Source organism: Psammomys obesus, unplaced genomic scaffold (assembly GCF_907164565.1).
Source record: "Psammomys obesus unplaced genomic scaffold, mPsaObe1.curated_primary_1811, whole genome shotgun sequence".
Lineage (NCBI taxonomy): Eukaryota > Metazoa > Chordata > Mammalia > Rodentia > Muridae > Psammomys > Psammomys obesus.
The window spans coordinates 2392502-2414018 of record NW_026596046.1 but is presented as its reverse complement, the minus strand read 5'-3'; the positions used below and the strand labels follow the sequence as shown (position 1 = coordinate 2414018).

At 40.8% G+C, this 21517-nt stretch overlaps 1 protein-coding gene and 1 non-coding gene across 2 annotated transcripts in view; both read right to left on the bottom strand.

Annotated features, from left to right (window-relative positions):
- The window catches only part of Otud7a (OTU deubiquitinase 7A), a 311702-nt gene that overhangs the window by 89026 nt on the left and 201159 nt on the right, over positions 1-21517 (bottom strand). The window contains exon 4 of the mRNA XM_055623230.1: positions 21261-21415. Within this exon, the coding sequence (XP_055479205.1) occupies positions 21261-21411 (151 nt within the window). The 5' untranslated portion in view covers positions 21412-21415. The remainder of the gene's footprint in view (positions 1-21260; positions 21416-21517) is intronic.
- Positions 14319-14425, bottom strand: LOC129688767 (U6 spliceosomal RNA). The gene has a single exon (XR_008721989.1). It is a non-coding gene; the product is annotated as a U6 spliceosomal RNA (small nuclear RNA).

The following is a 21517-nucleotide window of genomic DNA, read 5'->3' as shown; positions in this document are numbered from 1 at the left end:
CTTGAAGATTTTGCAGTCTATTAGAGTATGGCTTCATTTGAAAAATAAAGGTTAATTAGCCACCTCATAAAAGGGTTTAATAAAGTATCTCTTCAGTGATCATCGAAAACATGCTGTGTGTGGAGTGCTGGGAAGCTGCGGAAGCCAGTGGGCTGATTTTATGGCTTTTGTAGCATGAACGTGGTCTTTGGAGGTCTGAGCTAAGTTCAGATGCTAGTTCTGAATGGATGGCAGTGGGCTCCACTCTGTCCTGGTTGTGGAACCTCTGGAGATTTTCCTGGCTTCAGCTTTCCTGACTACTCAATGGGAAATCTTTGCTAACTCATTGAAAAAAAAAAAAAAAGAAAGGATAGCATATTTGAAGAGTCCAATGTAACCTCCCCCCCATATTGTGAAGATCTAGAAGAAAGAAACTCAAAGGCTCAAACACAAAAAAAATAAGAAGGCAGATCACCAATTACCCTGATCTGCACAGTACACATTGTGCAGGATGAAGGGTCATTGTCTATCCTACCAATGCTCCAACTGCAAGTTAATCAAACGTTTTCATAAAATGGCCTATAGACACAATCATTAACAATGCTATTTTCTTTATTTTAAAGAACTTCTAGTTAAATAAATAAAATAAGTCCTGGAGTTTGTGATCCACCTTGGAGGGTGCTATGGTTTGACTGTGAACTGTTCTTCACAAACTCATGTGCCTGAACACTTGGTCCTTAGCCAGAGGTAATGTTGTGGGAGATTCTAGAACCCTTAAGAGGAAGAGCCTCATTGAGGAAATAGGTCACTAGGGGTGGGCTTTGAGGTTTTATAGTCTGGCCTCGATGCCTGTTCACTTCCTGCTTCCTGACCCACCCTGGATGTTAGGGAGCAGCCTAGTCTCTTGTTGCTCTAGTCCAAAGCTCTTTCTGATACCATGCTTTCCCCACCTCTAGGGTGCACCCTCGAAGGCATTTTAGCCAAACAAACTTGTTCCCCTGCAGTTGCTTCTTATTCAGTGTTTGGTCACAGCAATGAGAAAAGTTACTAATACAGAGAGAGACTTGGAGAAAGTGTGTGTGTGTGTGTGTGTGTGTGTGTGTGTGTGTGTGTGTGTGTGTAGAGGGGAGGAATTACTAAACAGAAGCAGGCTGTGGTGGGTTTGAGGAAAGGGAAGGGCCTTAGGAAGCAGGAGGGATAGAGCAAGGCCAGATGCTGAAGGGACCTAAGTGAAGTGGGGGTAGAGGGGCTTGTTCTCCAAGTCAGTGGTTCATCTTTAACTAAACTCACATTTAAATTTGCCTGCTATTGTGGCTAATCTTTACAGGGGATTAGTGTCTTTCAATTAGTACCTTTTTCATGGGAAATACTTCTCGATCTGGAAGGACTGGGTTAGTTACCAGCAGGACAGGCTGTTACAGAGTGTGGATGCCCTCAGTGTTCTCCCTCTTTGGCACACACAGTGTTCTTCCTATTTCTGTCATGCTACATCTCACACCATTACCAGGGGATGGGAGACCGCAGTGACATGCTCTTGGACTTCCTGCCTCCAGAATGATAAACCAAAGAAAACCTCCATTGCTTATAAATTATCTAGCCACAGGTATCCTGTTATAACAACAGAAAATGCCCTTCACAGTGTTTCACAGCTTTTGGGGGAACAATGTCACTCGTTCTGACTTTGTCCTTGGCAATGTGTAAAGAACTGACAAAGGAGACAGGTGGCAGGTGGCAGGCAGGAACACCTTCCATCTGGAGACAGATCCTGGTTCACTTTTTCTGTCTCCATCTCTTTATCTTGCTGCCCCAATCCTGTCTCTCAGCCAGGGCCTGTATCATTACAATACTCTTCCTCCTCCCTATGTTGTGGTTATTATGGAAGTTTTCCCCCCTTTCAAACTACTAATATTGAAATAAACAAATAAATTATACTCATGAAAGTTATAGTAGCCTGAGAAGGCCCAGGATCCTTTTGTCCAGCTTTGGATGCCACTACAGCTTCTGATGTTTTAGACACCGATTGCTAAAAGGAAGGGCTGTCTTCATTCTCCCAGCACACAACTCCCTGAGGCCTGCCTATGAGAACATTTCAACCTTTACAGAATCACCAAATAACCTGATGCCTTAAAGAACCCCTCTACATGTGGAACCAGAGTCCTCTCGCTTGTCAAGAAGGAGCTATGACCAGCAATGGTCAGGTGACTCCAACACACATTTTTTCCCCCCTGTAGCTGGACACCAGCAGTGCAAGGGATGCTGCAGGACTCAAGAAATGACCTCAAGCCAAAGCCCAGTGAGCTATCATCTCATTACATTACAATGGCTATTATGAGAATGTAAAATAAGTAAAAAGTGTGGTATGTGAGGGGATGGGAGACCTTGCATATTGCTGGCTGGAATGCAAATTAGTATAGCCACTATGGAAAACAGCATGGAGGGTTCTTGGCAAATAAAAAACCCAGCCACTATATGATTCAGCAATCCCACCACAGGACATATATTAAAAGGTAGTAAAATCAATCTATCAAAGAGCTACCTGCATCCCCATATTTATTGTAGCGTTATTCACAATGGGTAAGAATTTAAAAAAATATAATTAATTACCCACCACCAATTGATGAGCAGAAAATGTGGTATATGGACACCATGGAATACTATTTGGCATAAAACACGAAATCCTGTATTTTGTGACAGCACGGGTGAATGTGGAGGACATTATGGTAAGGGGTATGAGCCAGAAACAGAAAGACAAATCCTTCATTAGCTTACTCAGAGGTTGTACTTTAAAAAGCTGAACTGGCTACCCCTATAACCTGCTCAAGGACCACATGTTCTACTTGCCTTTCTGTGCCCTTCTTTGCATACATTCCTCAGTTAGGGAGGCTCAGTTTATGCCCCTAACCCATCCACACCTGGCAGATCTTCCTAACCCACAATCCTTGCTGGGGAGTTCAGACTTCCCTTATCACATATCCCCACTCCAGCTATCCCACCAACCCCACAAATGCCCACTGCACACACCCTTTCTTTAGGTAGACATGAGATTCCCAATGCTAACTATACCTGTCTCTTCAATCTGAGAACCACTCCTCTCCAAGGAGGAGCACTGGACCCAAACCAACAGCTCTACCCACCTCTGTAAACTGCCTAATGACCATGTATTGCCTTTCTGTACTCCTCTCTACATACATCCCTCTGGTAGGGAAGCCTAACATGTGCCATTAGCCACATCCACCTGAGGAGTGCCCTTGCCCTTATCTGTAGCCCAGGACATACCCCGGCAACTCCACCCATCTCTGTGACTCACCTAAGGACCACACTGGCCTTTCAGGGGAAAAAAGTCCCACATTCATATAGGCAACTCTGCCTGCATCCATGTGCCAAACTTCGGAAGAATGCTTTAAGTGCTGCTTAATGGGCTATACTAGTAGAAGCATGGAAGACAGTGGTGCTGAGGGTGAGTTCTACGGCGGGGTTTCAGAGAAGAATGTTAGAATGCACTTGTGATATTTTGGTGAAGAATATGGCTGTCTTTTGCCCTTGTCTGCCTGAGTCTAAAGTGAAGAGTTTTGGAGAAATTCATCTGGCAGAGGAAATATTAAAATAGCCTAGTGTGAACTATGTCCCGTGGTTATTAGTGGTCATGCTTATTAAAATCTATAATGAAGAGGAGCAAACTGAACTTGGTTCAAGAAGAAAAGAAGTACCAGGAAGTGGAATGAAGCTAAATCTAGTGTCCAAGGAGATAAATAGATTAAAGATATTAAATGGAAAAAAGGGAATGGTGACCTCAGGGCAAGATCACTCTGTCAAAGAAAACATCAAATCCTAAAAGCTCCAAGAACATGACCTGAAAGGAACTTTGGGACACTACAGAAAGAAAAAAAAAAAACCTTCTAATAGTAAGTATAGAAGGAAAAAATACGCAAGCCAAAGGCACAGAAAATATTTTCAACAAGATCAATAAATTTAAGTGCCTTGTAGCACCATGAATGCTATTTAGTAGGGATCAAGAGCTTTGCTTCTCCATGGTCAACTAAAGATAAGTAAGCTGCAATGGGGTCTTACCCTCAGGTTATGGAGAATAACTGTAATCAGACTACATTGAGAATAGCTTGTAATGTTTGAAGGGTTGTCTATGGGAGCCCTTTCATCAATGGTTCAACAAGCTGTAACCCATTCCTGGTACTGGAGGTTTTACTTGGTGGCACCAGATATCAATTTGGGGCATTGTCTCCCCATTATATAATGGCTTTATTTGCATGCTATTGGAAGAGAAAAATAATTAGCAATATCACTCAGTTACAAACTCTGAAACCTAAAGCGGTGACCTCCTGGCAATATAGACTGTATAACAGTGGCACAGATGTTATGGGAGTAACCAACCACCTTTTTAAAAAATGGATTTAGGGCCCATCCCATGGAGTGGAACCCATGCTTGACACTGCTAAAATGGTCAAAAACCCGAGGATAGATAGATTAAGGACCATAAAGGAAAACATAGAATTATTCTGCTAAAGGAACATAGCAATAAAATGACCCCAATGACATATGGCTATATTGATAGATCAGCGAATTACTCAGCCTTTGTCAGAGAAGATTCTTCTCACACTAGAAAGGGATTAACTCAGAGATCCACAACTAGACAATGTACATAAGTGAGAGAGTCTGGAACACTCAGTCCTAAATCACATGCCTCCATAAAACTCTTCTCCTCAAGGCTTAGGGGTCTTTGGGGACGAGGAGACAGAAAGACTATAAGAGCCAGAGGTGGTGGATAACTCCAGGGAAACAGCTTCTTCCCAATACAACAGGAATGACACATACAGAGACTGTGACAGCACACAAGACCTGTATAGGTCTAAACTAGCAAAACTCTCAGAACTAAGAACGGGATTACAAAGTCCCACTCCTAACCAAGAAGTTATTTATTTGCAATTGATACCTTCCAGGAAAGGGAAAAATAAGATTTGTCTAATAGAGTGCCATTGGATATATGAACCACACCACAGGATAGGCCTCTTGTTCAGGAGCAGTTGGCTAACACATATTGGATACCATTTTAAAATTTACTTTATTTGTGTGTGGGGGGTTGGCATTCTTTTTGTTTTTTTTGCATTAAATTTTTTTCTAGAGCGTGATGGAAGGGGATATGAAGAAGTTGGTGGGTGGGAGGTAAAGGGAGGCTCTGGGAGGGATTGGGGGAGGGGAAAGAAAAATGCTCATAATATATTGCATACATTTTTTTAACTAAAATAATAAATTAAAAAAACGTAGAAGAAAACTTCCCCAGAGGCCTTCTTGCTCCCATTCCTTGTGGTATGGATAGGGAAAGACAGCCAGAGGCCTGCCAGCTATATGGCCCACCTGCAGCAGGAGCCACTACAGTGTATAAGTATATGGTGGACAGAAGGGAGAAGAAGAGAAGTAAGACAGTTTGAAGTAAAATGGGAGACTCAGGATGGAGAGGAATAGCCTATTGTAACATACCCTGCCACCTGAGGCCATGGTGAAGTCCTGTGCTGCCCCTGAAGGCCAAGTCTGCTCCCTTGGTCATGCAACAGCAGGGGTCTATATGGATATCCAATATCCATGGCTTATATTACCACTAAAGACCATTTGGACATCCCTGGCTGGCAGGTGAGACCATGCTGATGTATGAGGGTTGTGTACAGCTGGCCCTGCCCCTCACTGGCTAAGGCAATCTGGAGAGATAGCTCTACCTCTTGCCAGCTGCAGTTCTCAGGAGAAAGGGCCCTGCCCCTCACCAGCTGTAGCACTCTGAAGAGTGGTCCCCACGCCTCGACGGGGAAGCACAGTAGAGCTGGCTCTGATGGTGTGGGTACAGGAGAGCTGATAGGCTGGCCAACTCAGCTACCACTCAGGCCCATATCCAGGGCTTTGAATTGGCCCACACCAATATCTATCTCACCTGTGAACTGCTGGAGCTTGTGAAAGAGCTGGTCCTGCAGATCCAAGGTTTCAGGATCTTCAAGACGCAGGGCAACAGCAGGATATCTGAGAGGAGTCTTGGTGAAGATCCAGTATTGATAGTGTAGCATAAGCCAGAGGCCTTGAACCAGACCAATGACTCATTGCAATGAACATTTGTGAGTAAAGATGTGTGGACACAAGGTTATACTGTGGGATACACTGTGACGAATTACAGCTTCCATGATGAGTTTTTTTTTTAATGTTTTGTTTTTAAATTTTTGTTTTTTAATTTTCTTTTCTGGGGAAGGTTGCAAGGGCAAAGGGCAGATATAAATGGATGATGAGATAAGTGGGGTTAGGGTGCATTATATGAAACCCACAAAGAATCAATAGAAAGTTAAAGAATAAAAACAAAACTTCCCATAATCTGAAAGAAGAGATGGTTATTAAGAGCCAAGAAACATACAAAACACCAAATAGACTGGACCGGAAAAGAAAGTACACATTGTATAATAATCAAAACACTAAATACACAGAACAAAGAATATTAAATGTAACAGGAAAGAAAGAGCAACTCATACACAATGGCAACAGCAGACTTTTCAACAGAGACCATAAAATCCAGGAAGGACTGGACCAATGTTCAATATGTTAAAACAAAACAAAACAAAACAAAACAAAACAAAACAAAACAAAACACCACAGATGTCAGCCCAGCAAAACTGTCAGTCATAACTGAAGAAGAAAGGAAAATTTTTCCATGACAAAACAGATTTAAGGAATTTGTGACTATTAAGCTGTGTTTGGGGATGATATTAGAAGGAAGACTTAGGTCTGAAAAGATTGTTAGTTATATACATACACAGAAAGGGACAAGGAACAAATCAATTCCAAAACACTGAATCAAGAGAGGTCAAATAGAACTCCACAAAACTGGCGAAATGACAGGAATTAATACACATTGTTGAACAATGATTCTTAATAGTAATAATCTCAACTCCCAGTAAAGAGTCACAGACTATTAGACTACATTAGAAAACAGGATCCATCTTTTTGCTGCCTCCAACAAACACCTCATGACCACCTTAGGGTAAAAGGATAGATCAGGATATTCCAAGCAAATAGAAAAAGGAAACAAGCAGGTGAGATTATTCTAATAGCCAACAAAATGAACTTCAAGCAAAAACTAATTGAAAGAGGTAAAGAGGGGTATTATGTCCTCATTAAAAGAGACGTTCAAGAATAATGTATTAGAATGATATACAATTAATAGTAAACATTAACACCTGAATTTTATACAACACCTAAACATATACACACCAAACCCAAGAGCACCTAATTTCATAAGAGAAACACTATTAGACTTAATGACCATATATAAACCCCAATTACAGTGATGGTGTGTTATTTCAATACCCAATTATCACCAATAGTTAGGTCTTCTGGGACAAAGAAAACCTAAATAGTGAAACTCTGCAGTTAAATGACACCATAAATCATATGGACCTAACGTATCCAGAGAATATTCCATGGAAACACTAACAAATACATAATGTTTTTCAGCAGCCTGTGAAACTTTCTACAAAATAGACATTGTATTAGTATACAAGACAAGTCCATACAAATATAGAAAGATCAAAATTACACCCTGCATTCTATCTCAGATAGATAAAAGATAGAGATAACAAAAGAAAGGAAAAAATGTGCAAATTCATGTAAGCTAAATAACAAACTACTAAATGAAATTTTGGTAAAGGAAAATTTTCAGAAGGAAATTAAAAAATTCCTATTACTGAATAAAAATGAAAATATAACAAACCAAAAATCTATGGGGCACAGTGAATGTAGTCATAGGAGGGAAGTATTTTGACTTGAGAGGTCCAAAGTTAGTGATGCCACCCAAAGGCCCCAGAAAAGCAAGAACAATCAACAGTTAAAAAATAAGGGTTGAAATGAATAAAATAGAAATGAAGAAAAATATAAAAACCCAACAATAACAATGAAACAAATTGTTAGTATCTTTAAATGATTGGCAAGATTTACAAATCTTTAGCCAAATGAACCAAAAGAAAAGAACAACTCAAAACCAATAAAATTAGAGATGAAAATGGAGATATTACACCAGGCACTGAGGAAACTCAGAATCATAAGGACATGCTTTAAAAATTCATATATCATCAAACTGTAAAATGTAAAAGAAATGGATGAATTTCTAGACATATACAACCTATCAAAGTTAATTCAAGATGAAGTAAATACTTTAAGTAGATCAGAACACCCAGTGAAATAGAAGTAGCAATTAAGAATCTCCAGTTAAAAAAAGCCCAGGCCAGATGGATTCAGTGCAGAATTCTGCCAGACCTTTAAAGAAGAACTAACATCAAACACTCTTCAAGTGATTCTGCAAAATAGATAAGGAACATCCTCACATTCTTTCTATGATACCACTGTTACTCTAACACCTAAACCAGAAAAGACTCAATAAAAAAGAAAAATTATAGGTCAATATCTTTAATGAATACTGACACAAACTTTTTAAATAAAATACTTGCTTACTGGCTTGCTCCGTATGGCTTGTTCAGCTTTCTTTTGTATGTGCACCAGGACCACCTGCCCAGGGACTGCACTGCCCACAGTGACTTGGGCTCTTCCACACCAATCATTAAGTCATGAAAGTTTCCCACAGAAGAGGCTTAAACTTATTGGCACAGGAGACAACTTCCTAACAGAACCCCAACAGCACAGGCTCTAAGAGCAACAATCAATAAACAGGATCTCATGAAACTGAAAAGCTTCTGTAAAGCAAAGGACACTGTTGCCAGAACAAAATGACAGCCTACAGCCTGGGAAAGGATCTTCACCAACCCTATATCTGACAGAGGGCTAATATCCAGAATATATAAAGAACTTAAGAAGTAAAACAGCAACAAATCAAGTAACCCAATTAAAAAATGGGGTTCAGAGCTAAACAGAGAATTCTCAATACAGGAACATTGAATTGGCAGAGAAACACTTAAAGAAATGCTCAACATCCTTAGCCATCACAGAAATGCAAATCAAAACAACCCTGAGATTTCACCTTACACCCATCAGAATGGCTAAGATAAAAAACCCAAGTGACAACACAGCTGGAGAGGATGTGGAGAAAGAGGAACCCTCCTCTATTGCTGCTGGGAATGTATACTTGTACAACCACTTTGGAAATCAATCTGGCCTTTTCTCAGACATTTAGGAATAGTGCTTCCTCAAGATCCAGCCATACCACTGCTAGGTATATACCCAAAGTTTGCTCAAGTACACAAAAGGGATATTTACTCAACCATGTTTATAGCAGCTTATATCCAAAAGATGCTCAAGTACACAAGGACATTTGTTCAACAACATTTGTAGCAGCTTTATTTGTAATATCTAGAAGCTGGAAACAACATCTGCTAACCCACGGGCTGCTCCTCCCAGGGCAACAAGTAGGCTGAGTACGGATCCAGACCTCTCTTTTTGCTTCTCCAGTTCTAATTCCTCCAGCTTCATCCCCAGCTCTGTAGCAGAAAACCTGCTGTGGTCTCCCTTTCCTCTCTTACCTCATCCCCCGTGAATCACAAAGCTCTTCCTCTCCAACTTACCTTACCCCCCCAACTCCGCTCCCCCCATCATCCCAGCCTTCAATTCCAGCAGGCATTCACTAGGTCACACCAGCTGAACAGGACAGGAAAACAAGTAAGCCAACTGAAGACCTTCACCACTCCCTTCTCCCCTCCAAATCCAGTCCCCCAGTCTCACCCCTAGTACTACAAAAGAACTCCAGCTGCAGCCTTCTTTCTTCCTTGCCCACATCCCCTATGGATCCCACAGACTATCCCTTCCTAAACTCCCTCCTCCAACTTGTTGCTTTATCCCAGCCTTCAGCTACAGCAGGCACCTGATGCTAAGCTACAGGCCACACCTGCCAGCAAACTGGATAGTCTGCCTGAAGATCTCTTCTCCCTCTGTTCCTCTAGATCCAATCTCCCAGTCTCATTCATGGCAAAACCTACAATGGTCCCCATTTCCCTTCTGTACCCATCATCAATGGATCACAAAGACCTTCCCCTTCAACTTTCCTCCCCCCCAACTTATCCTAGTATCCCAGTCTCCAACACCACAAGGCACTCCCTGTGATCACATCAGCTGAGCAAACAAGAAAAACAGGCAACAGATATCTGCCACACTTTCTAAAATCCAGAGAGGAAACAGAAACACCCTCTCAACAAAGACAAATCCAGAAATTAGCACCTAGATCTATAACCATCCCAAACACAACTGCCTAGATGCTAGCATAAAACAACAGCCAGGGAAATATGTTCCCAGGAGAGCCCAGCTTACCCTACCACAGCAGGCACTGAGCATTACAACATAGCTGAAGCAGAAGAAAAAGACCTTTAAACCAAATATATGAAGACGACAGAGGCCCTTCACGAGGAAATGAAAACATCCCTTAAAGAAATCCAGGGAAACCCAAGCGAACAATTGGAAAAAAATATTAATGAATCCCCTAAAGAAACCCAAGAAAACAGAGAGTTGAAGGATATGAATAAAACTGTTCAAGACCTGAAAATGGAAATAGAAGCTATAAAGAAAACACAAACTGAGGGAATTCTGGAAATGAAAAATTTAGGAATTCTAACAGGAACCAAAGATACAAGTTTCAACAACAGAACACAAGAGATAGAAGAAAGAATCCCAGGTGTTAAAGACATGATAGAATAAATGGATCCATTGGTTAAAGAAAATCTTAAATCTAAAAAGCTCTGGACTCAAAACATCTAGGAAATCTGGGATACCACTAAAAAGACCAAACCTAGGAATCATAGTAATAGAAAGAGAAAAATCCCAGCTCAAAGGTCCAGAAAATACTTTCAACAAAATTACAGTTGCAAAATTTCCTAAACTAAAGAAGGAGATGCCTATAAAGGTAAAGGAACAAGAAGCCTTCAGAACATCAAATGGATTGGACCAGAAAAGAAAGTCCTCTCAGCATATAATAATCAAAACAGTAAACATACAAAAATATTATAATCTGCAAGAGAAAAAGACAAGGTGATATATAAAGGCAGACCTATTAGAATTATACCTGACTTCTTAGTGGAGACTATAAAATCCAGAAGGGCCTGGATAGATACACCGCAGACTCTAATAGACCACAGGTGCCAGCCCAGACTACCATACCCAGCAAAACTTTCAGTCACCATAGACAGAGAAAATAAGATATTCCACGATAAAGCCAAATTTAAACAATACCTATCTAAAAATTCAGCTCTAAAAAAGGTGCTGCAAGGACAATTCCAAACCAAGGATGTTAACTATACCCATGAAAACATGGAATAATCTTAGACCAGCAAAACCAAAAAAAGTAAAGTGTTTGTGCGCGCACGCACACACACACACACACACACACACACACACACACACGCTCATACACACTACCACCATCATCACCCATAAGTTAACAGGAATCAACAATAATTGGACATTGATATGTCTCAATATCAATGATGCTAATGCCCCAATAAAAAGACACAGACTAACAGAATGGGCACATAAACAAGATCCATCCTTCTGCTGCATCCAAGAAACACAACGAAACATCAAGGATTGATATCACCTTAGGGTAAAGGTTTGGAAAAGATATTCTAAGAAAATGGACCTAAGAAGAGAGTGGGTATAGCCATTTTAATATCTAACAAAACAGACTTAAAACCAAAACAAATCAGAAGAGGTAAGGAAGGACACTCCATAAGGAAGGACACTCCATACTCTCTAAAGGAAAAATCCACTAAGATAACATTTATGTTCTTAACATCTATGTCCCAAATGCACGGACACTCAAGTTTGTAAAAGAAACACTACTACAGCCTAAATCACATATTGACCACCACACATTGATAGTGGGAGACTTCAATACCCCACTCTCACCAATGGACAGGTCATGTAGACAAAAACTAAACTGGAGCTAACAGAAATTATGAACCAAATGGACCTATCAGTATCTACAGAATATTTCACCCAAACACAAAAGAATATACTTTCTCAGAAACGCCTGGAATTCTTTCCAAAATTGACCACATAGTTGGTCACAAATCTTGTATCAACAGATACAAGAAAATTGAAGTAACTTCCTGTGTCCTATCAGACTACCATAGATTAAAGATGGATATCAACAACAACAATAACAGCAGAAACAACAGAAGACTTACACACTCATGGAAATTGAACAAGTCTCTACTGGATGAGTACCGGGTCAAGACAGAAATAAAAAAAAAAAATTAAAGACTTTCTAGAATTCAATGAAAATGAATACACAGCATACCCAAACGTATAGGACACAATGAAAGTGGCGCTAAGAGAAAATTTCATATCACTAAGTGCAGCAATCTTACGTGAAGCAATCTTACACTTGCAATTTAACAGCACACCTGAAAACTCTAAAAGAAAAAGAAGTAATCACACACAAGAAGAGTAAGTGACAAGAAATAATCACATGCAGGGCTGAAATCAATCAAACAGGAACAAAGAAAACAACATAAAGAATGAATGAAACAAAGAGCTGGTTCTTTGAGAAAATAAAAGTAATGGACAAACCCTTATCCAAACTAAGTAAAAGGCTGAGAGAGAATATCCAAATTAATAAAATCAGAAACGAAAAAGGGGACATAACATCAGATACCAAGGAAATGCAGAGAATCATAAGGCCGTACTTTAAATGGCTGTACACGACAAAATTGGGAAATATAAAAGACATGGATAATTTTCTTAATAATATTACTTACCAAATGTTAAATCAAAAACAGATAATCAATTTAAATAGACCTATAGCCCCTAATGAAAAAGACATAGTCATTAAAATCTCCCAAACAAAAAAAGCTCTGTGCCATATGGTTTTAGTATTAGAATTTTAGTTTTAGAAATTTAGTTTTAGAAATTTAGTATTAGAAATTTAGTTTTAAAATTTTAAATTCTGCACTAAATACTCCTCAAATTATTCCACAAAGTAATTTGTGGAAACAGAAGGAATTCTTTCTAATTCATTTTATGCGGCCACAGTTACCCTGCTTCCCAAAATGCATAATGACTCATCAAAAAAGAGAGAATTACAGACCAATTTCACTTATGACCATAGATGCAAAAAATATACAATAAAATACTCGCAAATGAAATCCAAGAACACATCAAAAAAGATCATCTCCCATTATCAAGCAGGCTTTATCTCAGAGATGCAGGGATGGTTTGATGTATAAAAATCCACCATATAATAATGTAAATAAATGTAATCCACCATATAAACAAACTGAAAGACCCCCCCCACACACACATAATCATATCATTAGATACAGAAAAGGCCTCTGACAAAATCCTATGGCCTTTTATGATAAAAAACTTAGAGAAATTAGAGATATAAGGGACATACCTAAACATAATAAAGGCAGTTTACAGCAAACCTATACTTAAATTAAAGAGAGAAATTCAAACCATTTCAACTAAAATCAGGAACAAGGCAAGGCTGTTCACACTCTCTATATCTATTTAATGTGGTTCTTGAAGTCTTAGCTAGAGCAATAAGACAACTGAAGAAAATCAAGAGGATACTGATTGGAAAAGAAGAAGTAAAATATTGTTATTTGCTAATGATATGATAGTATTCATAAGTGATCTTAAAAATTCCACTGGGGAACTCCTACAGGTGATAAATACTTTTTTTAAAATTTAAATTTATTCATTTTACATCCCAATTATAGCCCCCTCCCTTATCTCCTCCTGGCCCCACCCTCTCTCTCTCTCTTTCCCCAACCTCCTCCCCTAGTCCTTAGAAAGGAGGAGCTCTCCTCCCCAACCAACTCACCCCTGCCTATCAAGTCTAATCAGGACTGCCTGCATCCTCTTCCTGTGTGGCCTGGCAAGGCCACCCTACCAGGGGGAAGTGATCAAAGAGTGGTCAACAGAGTCCATGATAGAGTCAGCCCCTGCTCCTCTTAGTAGGGAACCCACATGGGATACTGAGCAGCCTATAGGCTACATCTGAGCAAGGGGTCAAGGTCCTCTCCCTGCATGGTCCTTGGTTGGTGAATCAGCCTCTGCAGATCCCCCTGGGTCCAGATTAGTTGGCTCTGTTGGTCTTCTGTGGTGCTTCTGTCCTCTCCACGTCCTTCTATCTCCTCACTCTTTCATAAAACTCCCTGTGCTCTGCCCAAAGTTTGGCTTTGGGTATCAGCAGCTGCTTCAATCCCTGGCTGGGTGGAGTCTTTCAGAAGACATCTATAGTAAGCTCCTGCTCTTTTGTCTCTCTTCAGCTACTTCTGGTGACTATTCTATTTGCCCTTCTGAATGAGGATTAAGAATCCTCTCTAGGGTTCTTCTTGTTATTTAGCTTCATTAAAAATATGGAATGCTTCACGAATATGCATGTCATCCTTGTGCAGAGGCCATGATAAACTACTCGGTCTGGTTCTAATTTTAGTATATGTGCTGTCAAAGTTAGCACAGGTGATAAACACTTTTAGCAAAGAAGGTGGATACAAAATGACCTCACTAAATCAGTGGCTCTCCTATACATAAATGAAAAATGGACTGAGAAAGAAATCAGGGAAACAACAGCTAACACAATAGCCTCAGATAATATAAAATATCTTGGGGTAACTCTATCAAGCAAGAGAAAGACTTGTATTATTAAAAACCTCAGGTCTTTGGAGGAAAAAATTGAAGAAGATATCAGAAGTGGAAAAATCTTTCATGTTCATGGATCATTAGGATGAACATAGTAAAAATGGCGATCTGACCAAAACCAATCTACATATTCAATGCAATCTCTATCAAAATTCTAACACCATTCTTTGCATACCTCGAAAGGACAACTCTAAACTTCATAAGGAAAAACAAAAGGACCCAGGAGAGCCGAAACAACTCCGAACAATAAAAGAATCAAGTCCCCCTGAGTGGGGAGCAGCCCTACCAGGCCACAGAAGAGGACAATGCAGCCACTTTTGATGAGAACTGATAGACTAAGATCAGAAAGGAGAGGAGAACCTCCCCTATCAGTGGACTTGGGGAGTGGCATGCATACAGAAAGGGGAGGGAGGGTGGGATCGGGAGGGGAGGAGGGAGGGGCTTATGGGGGGATACAAAGTGAAAAAACTGTAATTAATAAAATAAAATAAAATAAAAAAATGGGTTATCTAAACAGATAACCCATGAAAAATTATCTAAACAGATAATTCTCAACATAGAGAACTCAGATGGCTGAGAAATACTTAAAGAAATGTCCTGTCCTTAGCCACCAGGGAAACACAGGTCAAAACTACTTTGAGATTCCATCTTACATTTGTCAGAATGACTATGTTTAGTAATAAAGGGACAGCTCATGCTGACAATAATGTAAAGCAAGGGAAACAGTCCTCCATTGTCGGTGGGAATGCAAGCTTGTACAACTACTATGGAAATCAGTGGTTCTTCAGAAAGATGGGAAACTGATTTACCCCAAGATACAGCCATACCACTTCTGGGCATATACCAAAGGATGCTACACCACACCACAAGGACACTCACTCAACTATGTTCCTAGCAGCCTTATTAATAATAGCCAGAAACTGGAAACAACCTAGATGTCCCTCAATAGAAGAATGGATAATAAATGTGGTACATTCTCACAATGGAGTATTATTCTCAGCTGTTAAAAAATGACAACAAGAAATTTGTAGGTAAACAGATGGATTCCTAAATGAGGTAACCAGACCCAGGAACATAAATATGGTATGTATTCACTTATATGTTCATGATAAAGATAATCAAGTAAATGATAATCATTACAATCCGTAGATTCAGAGAGATTAGGTGTAGAGGAATGGCCTGGGGTGGGTGGGACACACACTCACAAACTCATTGAACATGGAGAAGTCCAGCTGGTGCCTGCATGGAGCCTTCACTCTTACACTATAGTAGCTTTAGTATAAGAAGGTACTCTGTAGGCTACCAGAAGAGAAACACAAACACCAGTCTAGCCACAAACCCTTTCCCCCACAATCTGTCTTGCCTGCAAGATATGCTAGGGCGACGGTGGCACAGAACTTGTGGGGATAGTCTACCAATGTCAGATTTGACTTAAGGCCCATTTCATGAGATGGAACCCATCATGACACTGCTTGTTTGACCAAGAACCAGAAACTAGATAGCCCAGCGATCTAGGGTAAAAACCAAATGCTACTGTCTAAACTCTAAATGATATTCTGCTACACTCATTAATCAGTGTCTTCTTCAGTCATCATCAGAGAAGCCACTTGCCCTAGGATATCTTGAAGGGAACCCTAGCTGTGGCTCTCTGCATCTGTTCCCATCTACTGCTGGAGGAAGCTTCTCTGACTCAAAGAGAGAGCCTAAATGGGATGTCTCCATGAAATGTCTCCCTCTCAGAGCTTAGAGAACCCTGATAAAGAGGAGGTGGAAAGGACAGAAAATTCAGGGGGTGGGGGATGGAGGGCAAGGAGAACACGGCCTTCTGAATCAGACAAGCAAGGTGCATTATGAACAGAGACTGAAGCAGCAAGCACAGGGCTGATGGGTCTACACCAGGCCCTTTGCGTATATATTACAGCTTTCAGCTTAGCATTTTAATGGAATTCTTGAATGTGAGAATGATTTAGTCTCTAATTCTTGTGCCTGCTATTAGGACACTTTTCCTTTTGTTTGATTGCTTTGTCTAAATCTTGATGCGATGGTTTTTGCTTTCTCTTATTATATTTTATTTTGTCATGTTAAGTTGTTAATCTCTTAGAGGCCTGTTCTTTTCTAATGACAGACAGAAAAGGAAGTGGATCCAGAGGGGAGGTGAGGTGAGGAGGAACTGGGAGGAATAGAGGAAGGCGAAATGATAATCAGTATATATTATATGAGAAAAGAATCTTTTCAATAAAAGGAAAAAATTAAAAGAAACATTTGAGTTAGCTTTAGTGACATTTCATGCTAAAAACCTAAACGTATAAGAAACTATATTTCAACACAGTAGCAATGAGCAGTTAAAGGCAGAGAATATTAAATCACCATTTCAAGAAACAAGACTTTCTTATATAAATGTAACAAAGCAGGTATGAGTTATGTTTGACAATGGCTACACAGTTTGATGAAAGAACTCAAGGCCAATATAAACAGAAAACATGGCTGTACCTCACCAGTTAAAAGTCAATGTAGCCTGGCAAGGCTGTTCCTCCCTCAGGGAGGGTGATCAAAGAGCCAGCCACTGAGTTCATGTCAGAGACAGTCCCTATTCCTAGGGTCAGATGGAAGGGGAGGAGGACCTCCCCTATCAGCAGACTTAGAGAGGGGCACAGGAGGAGATGAAGGAAGGAGGGTGTGATTGGGAGGGAATGAAGGAGGGGGCTACAGATGGGATACAAAGCGAATAAAATGTAATTAATGTAAAAAATAAAAATTTAATTAAGAAAGTCAATGTAGCAAGGCTATCCTTTAATACATAACAGAACTCCAACCAAAATCCCTGGTCACTTCTAAGTTAGAGGCAAAATGATGCCAAAATTCTACGGAGAGGCAATGGAAATAGAGTAGTGAAACAGTTTTGGAAGGAAAGAATGAGTTCTGGGGAAGCATGCCATCAGACTGTGAGACTCCCTGCAACAGTGTAGGAGCCAAGCTGGTGTACTGTTAGCAAGGAAACAGATGCCATGGGCAAGAGCAGAAATAGATTCCTACAGATATGCTCAGTTAGCTCTTCTACATTGGAAAAGCATAATTCTTACTTAATGGTGGATAGGTGATATTTCCAACAAATTGTGTTAAAACTACTGGCATGCATATAAGTAAGAACAGACCTAAAGCTGGCCAGTTGTGGAACATGCCTTTAATCCCAGCTCTTGGGAGGCAGGGGCAGGTGGATCTATGAGTTTGAGGCCAGGCTGGTTTACAGAGTGAGTTTCAAGACAGCCAGGGCTACACAGAGAAACCATGTCTCAAAAAATCAAAACAAAAGAAAACAAACAACAACAAAATGAACCTGAACCAAAACCCCATACATTACATAAAAATAAAACTCATAATGGGTCACAGATCTAAATAGAAAACACAAAAGTGAAAAACTTTTAAAAGAGTACATATGAGAAGAGCTCTGGAGCCACAACAAGCTTCTTAGACTTGCACAGGCATGAGCTACAAAGTACAAAGCGAACAAGTTCAGTTGTATCAAACTGAGATCTTCCAGCTGAAACTGCTCCATGAAGAGAATGCAGAGCCCAGCAGGGGCCTGGAGAAAATGTCTGCACAGTTTGTCTGAGAGAGGATTTGAATTCATTATATACAAAGACCTCTTCATGCTCCCGTATAGGAAAACAAAAACAAAAACAAAAACAAAAACAACTTAAGTTACAAATATGTAAAAAGTATGGACAGAAGTTTCACAAGATAGAATATCCAGATTAAAAAAAAAAATTAAAAAGACCAGCACGAAATCATCTCAGTGCCCTAAGCCATTATGTAAATGAAACATCAGAGTGATTAAAATTAGCAGAGGCAAAGAAATGCAGGTACTGGTAAGGACTTGGCACAGACAGCATCTCACATGCTGCTGGTGGGGATTTGGGCTGGCCCACCACGGTGGAAAACAGCACAGCAATATCTTTACAGGTAAGCACACACCACAGGCAGCCTAACCAGGTAAAACTAAACATGCATTCACAGAAAGTCTGCTGTGAAATAGGTGCAGAAACTCCAGTGCAACTGCCCCAAACTGGCAACGAGTGAAAATGGTCCATGCCTTACTACTCAGCAATTAAAAAGAAACTACTGACTCATGACTGAGATGAACTCTCAGGAATCATGCTGAGTTGTAGGGCGCTGAAGTAAGCCTGAGTGAGTAAAGTCCTGAGTGAAAGCATGTGTTGACCTGATCTGGACATACGATAGCAGGTATGACCCCATAGCCTCAGACCCATGTTTTAGTGGCAAAGCCTTCTTCACTGGAGTGTGACTCAGAAGGAAAGGGCAAAGCCTTTCTTTCTGGGCCACGTGTGGATAGTATGTGCAAAAAAAAATGCTCTCTATAGCCTTCTCCATCTTATTTAACCCCAAGTTTATGGCTTGCACGCTGCTACCCCACAAAGAACGCTCCTACTGAGATTAGCTAAACCTGTCTCCATGACCCACTGATATACAATAAACTCTGCCTCCTTTTTTTATCTGTATGTAATAACCCTGCCTCTGTTCAACGACACAAACTAAACATGCTGAGCTTCCATGGTGCTATGGTTTCTCCAGCAGCAAGCCTAGGCCAGCCCATGAGAGCTTTCTGTCTTTTCTTTACTCCCTCAGAGCCCAATCAGGTCAGTTAAGGAGCAGAGCTGGACTAGGAACTGAGTGACTTGCTAGTTCTGAAAGATCAAACTGTAAGAGTCCATGATCTCAACATCTCTTTGAAGAGTTAAGGCGGAGGTACAGACAGTGCTGTGGCTGCCTGAGGCCCTGGCTGGGGCCTAGCCTTTGGAGGTGGGGCAGTACCTTGTGCCTGACAGTAGGGCTACTCACGTGAATCTAACCATATGCTAATGCATAGATTGGCACAGAAAATCCAGTTTTTATGTATCTTAATTAAAAAAAAATAAAGAAAAAGTATAATAGTGCTTAGACTCTGTGTAAGGGGAAGCAAGAGAAATGAGATGCAGCAGCTGGCTACAGCAGCATGAGCTGCCTGCACAGATTCCGGGGCACCTTCTACTCTTCACCATCATCCTGTAAGGTGAATTGGGGCCAACTTACATTACAAAAAATTTCAAAAAACCCCAAGGATAAAGGAAGTAAAATAATTGACTACTTTTGCTTGATAAGTAGTGGAGTCTGGCATGGACCAGCCCGACTGCAGCCTCCTGCCCAACCTGCTCATTTCTAGGTTGCTCCTTACGCCTGTAACCTGAGCGGCAGCGACCTTGAGGGGACTGACTTCATGTGATACAGGGCAGCAAGGACCACACCTTTACTCACAAACGTTGCTGAACCCATGAGCTGAGCTGAAATTATGATAGGCCGAGGGGACTTTTAGACCACATGTGGTGGTAGGAATCGGTATGGCCCCCTAAACTTGTGTGTGTGAGTGGTTGGCCCATAGGGAGTAGCACTATTATGACATGTGGCCTTATTGGAGTAGGTGTGACTCTGCTGGAAGAACTGTGTCACTGTGGGATTTGAGGTTACATGTGCTCAAGCTATGCTCAGTGTAGCACAGAGTGTAACATATAGTTTCTTTTGGCTGCCTGCAATAAGATGCAGAACTCTCAGCTTCTCCAGTACCATGTCTGCCTGCATACTGCCGTGCTTTCCACCATGATGATAATGGACTGAAACTCTGAAACTGTAAGCCAGCCCCAATTAAATGTTTTCCTTTATAAAAGTTGTCTTAGTCATGGTGTCTCTTTACAGCAATAAAACCCTAACTAAGGCACTGTGCATTAGGAATTCCTTGGTGCTCCAACAAGAGCTTCCAAATTTCAGGAGCTACCCCCGTTTATGCAAATGTCTAGTAATTCAGTTTTCTCTAATTGACCTTGAGAATTACTTATACTGCTTCATGGTTCCTAACTCCACAAACTGCAATTCATGCATCTGGGGCAGACGAGTCTTGAAAAGACGGCACTTGCCTCCCAATTCTCGAATGTCCTGAGCAGCAGAAACCAGATTTTTATTGTTCTTTGCCTCAGCAGTGTCATCACTCAAGAGGAAGAACAGAGGTTAATTCCAGTCGCTAATAAGTACAGCTAAATAGAGCTGTAGAAATATCACACACACACACACACACACACACACACACACACACACACACATACACACACACACACACACAAACACACACGCCTTCCTTGTTGCCGGAGCTCTGCTGGGAAAACCTGAAGGTGCACTTTGATTTCAGTACGACTAGGTGGTTTTTCCACTGATAATTTTGGCCTAAGACATTTGTGTCTCAGCTAAGACAAAGTTATGAAGAAATGGTCTCCAGGAAAGTATATTCTTTAATGTTCTGGAATTTCTACTTCATTGAGTATACTGTACTCTAAAAAAAGGATTATTATTAGTTGGCCTCATTCTCTGGATTCATGCACCAGTACCTCTGTCTGCACGTTAACAGTTGGTGATCCATGTCCTGCCCCAAAAAACCACAAGCAAAACAAAAGAATTCCATCCCCAACATTAACACTTCGTTTTACTTCAAAAGTAGCCACATCTGTCCAAGTGACAAGTTTGTCAAGCAATGAGGACCTTCTTATCTTCTTTCCCTGCTGTGAGATGTCCAAGCTTGAATGGGTGGTTTGGGCACAGTGAGGTCCACATACCTTCCAGCAGGTCTCTGGCCAGACCAGGTTCTGCCCCCGTGGACCGAACAAAGTCTGACAGGACTGCGTCCATATCAAGCGTCATAGGGTCATGTAGAAGTGCTGCCCAGCACTCAGCCGAGGGCGGGTTTGCAATCAGGCTAGAGACCATCCATCTGCAGGAGACAAGAGAAGGGCATCTCACCATGCAAAGGACTAGAGGGATGTGAGACACACACACACACACACACACACACACACACACACACACACACACA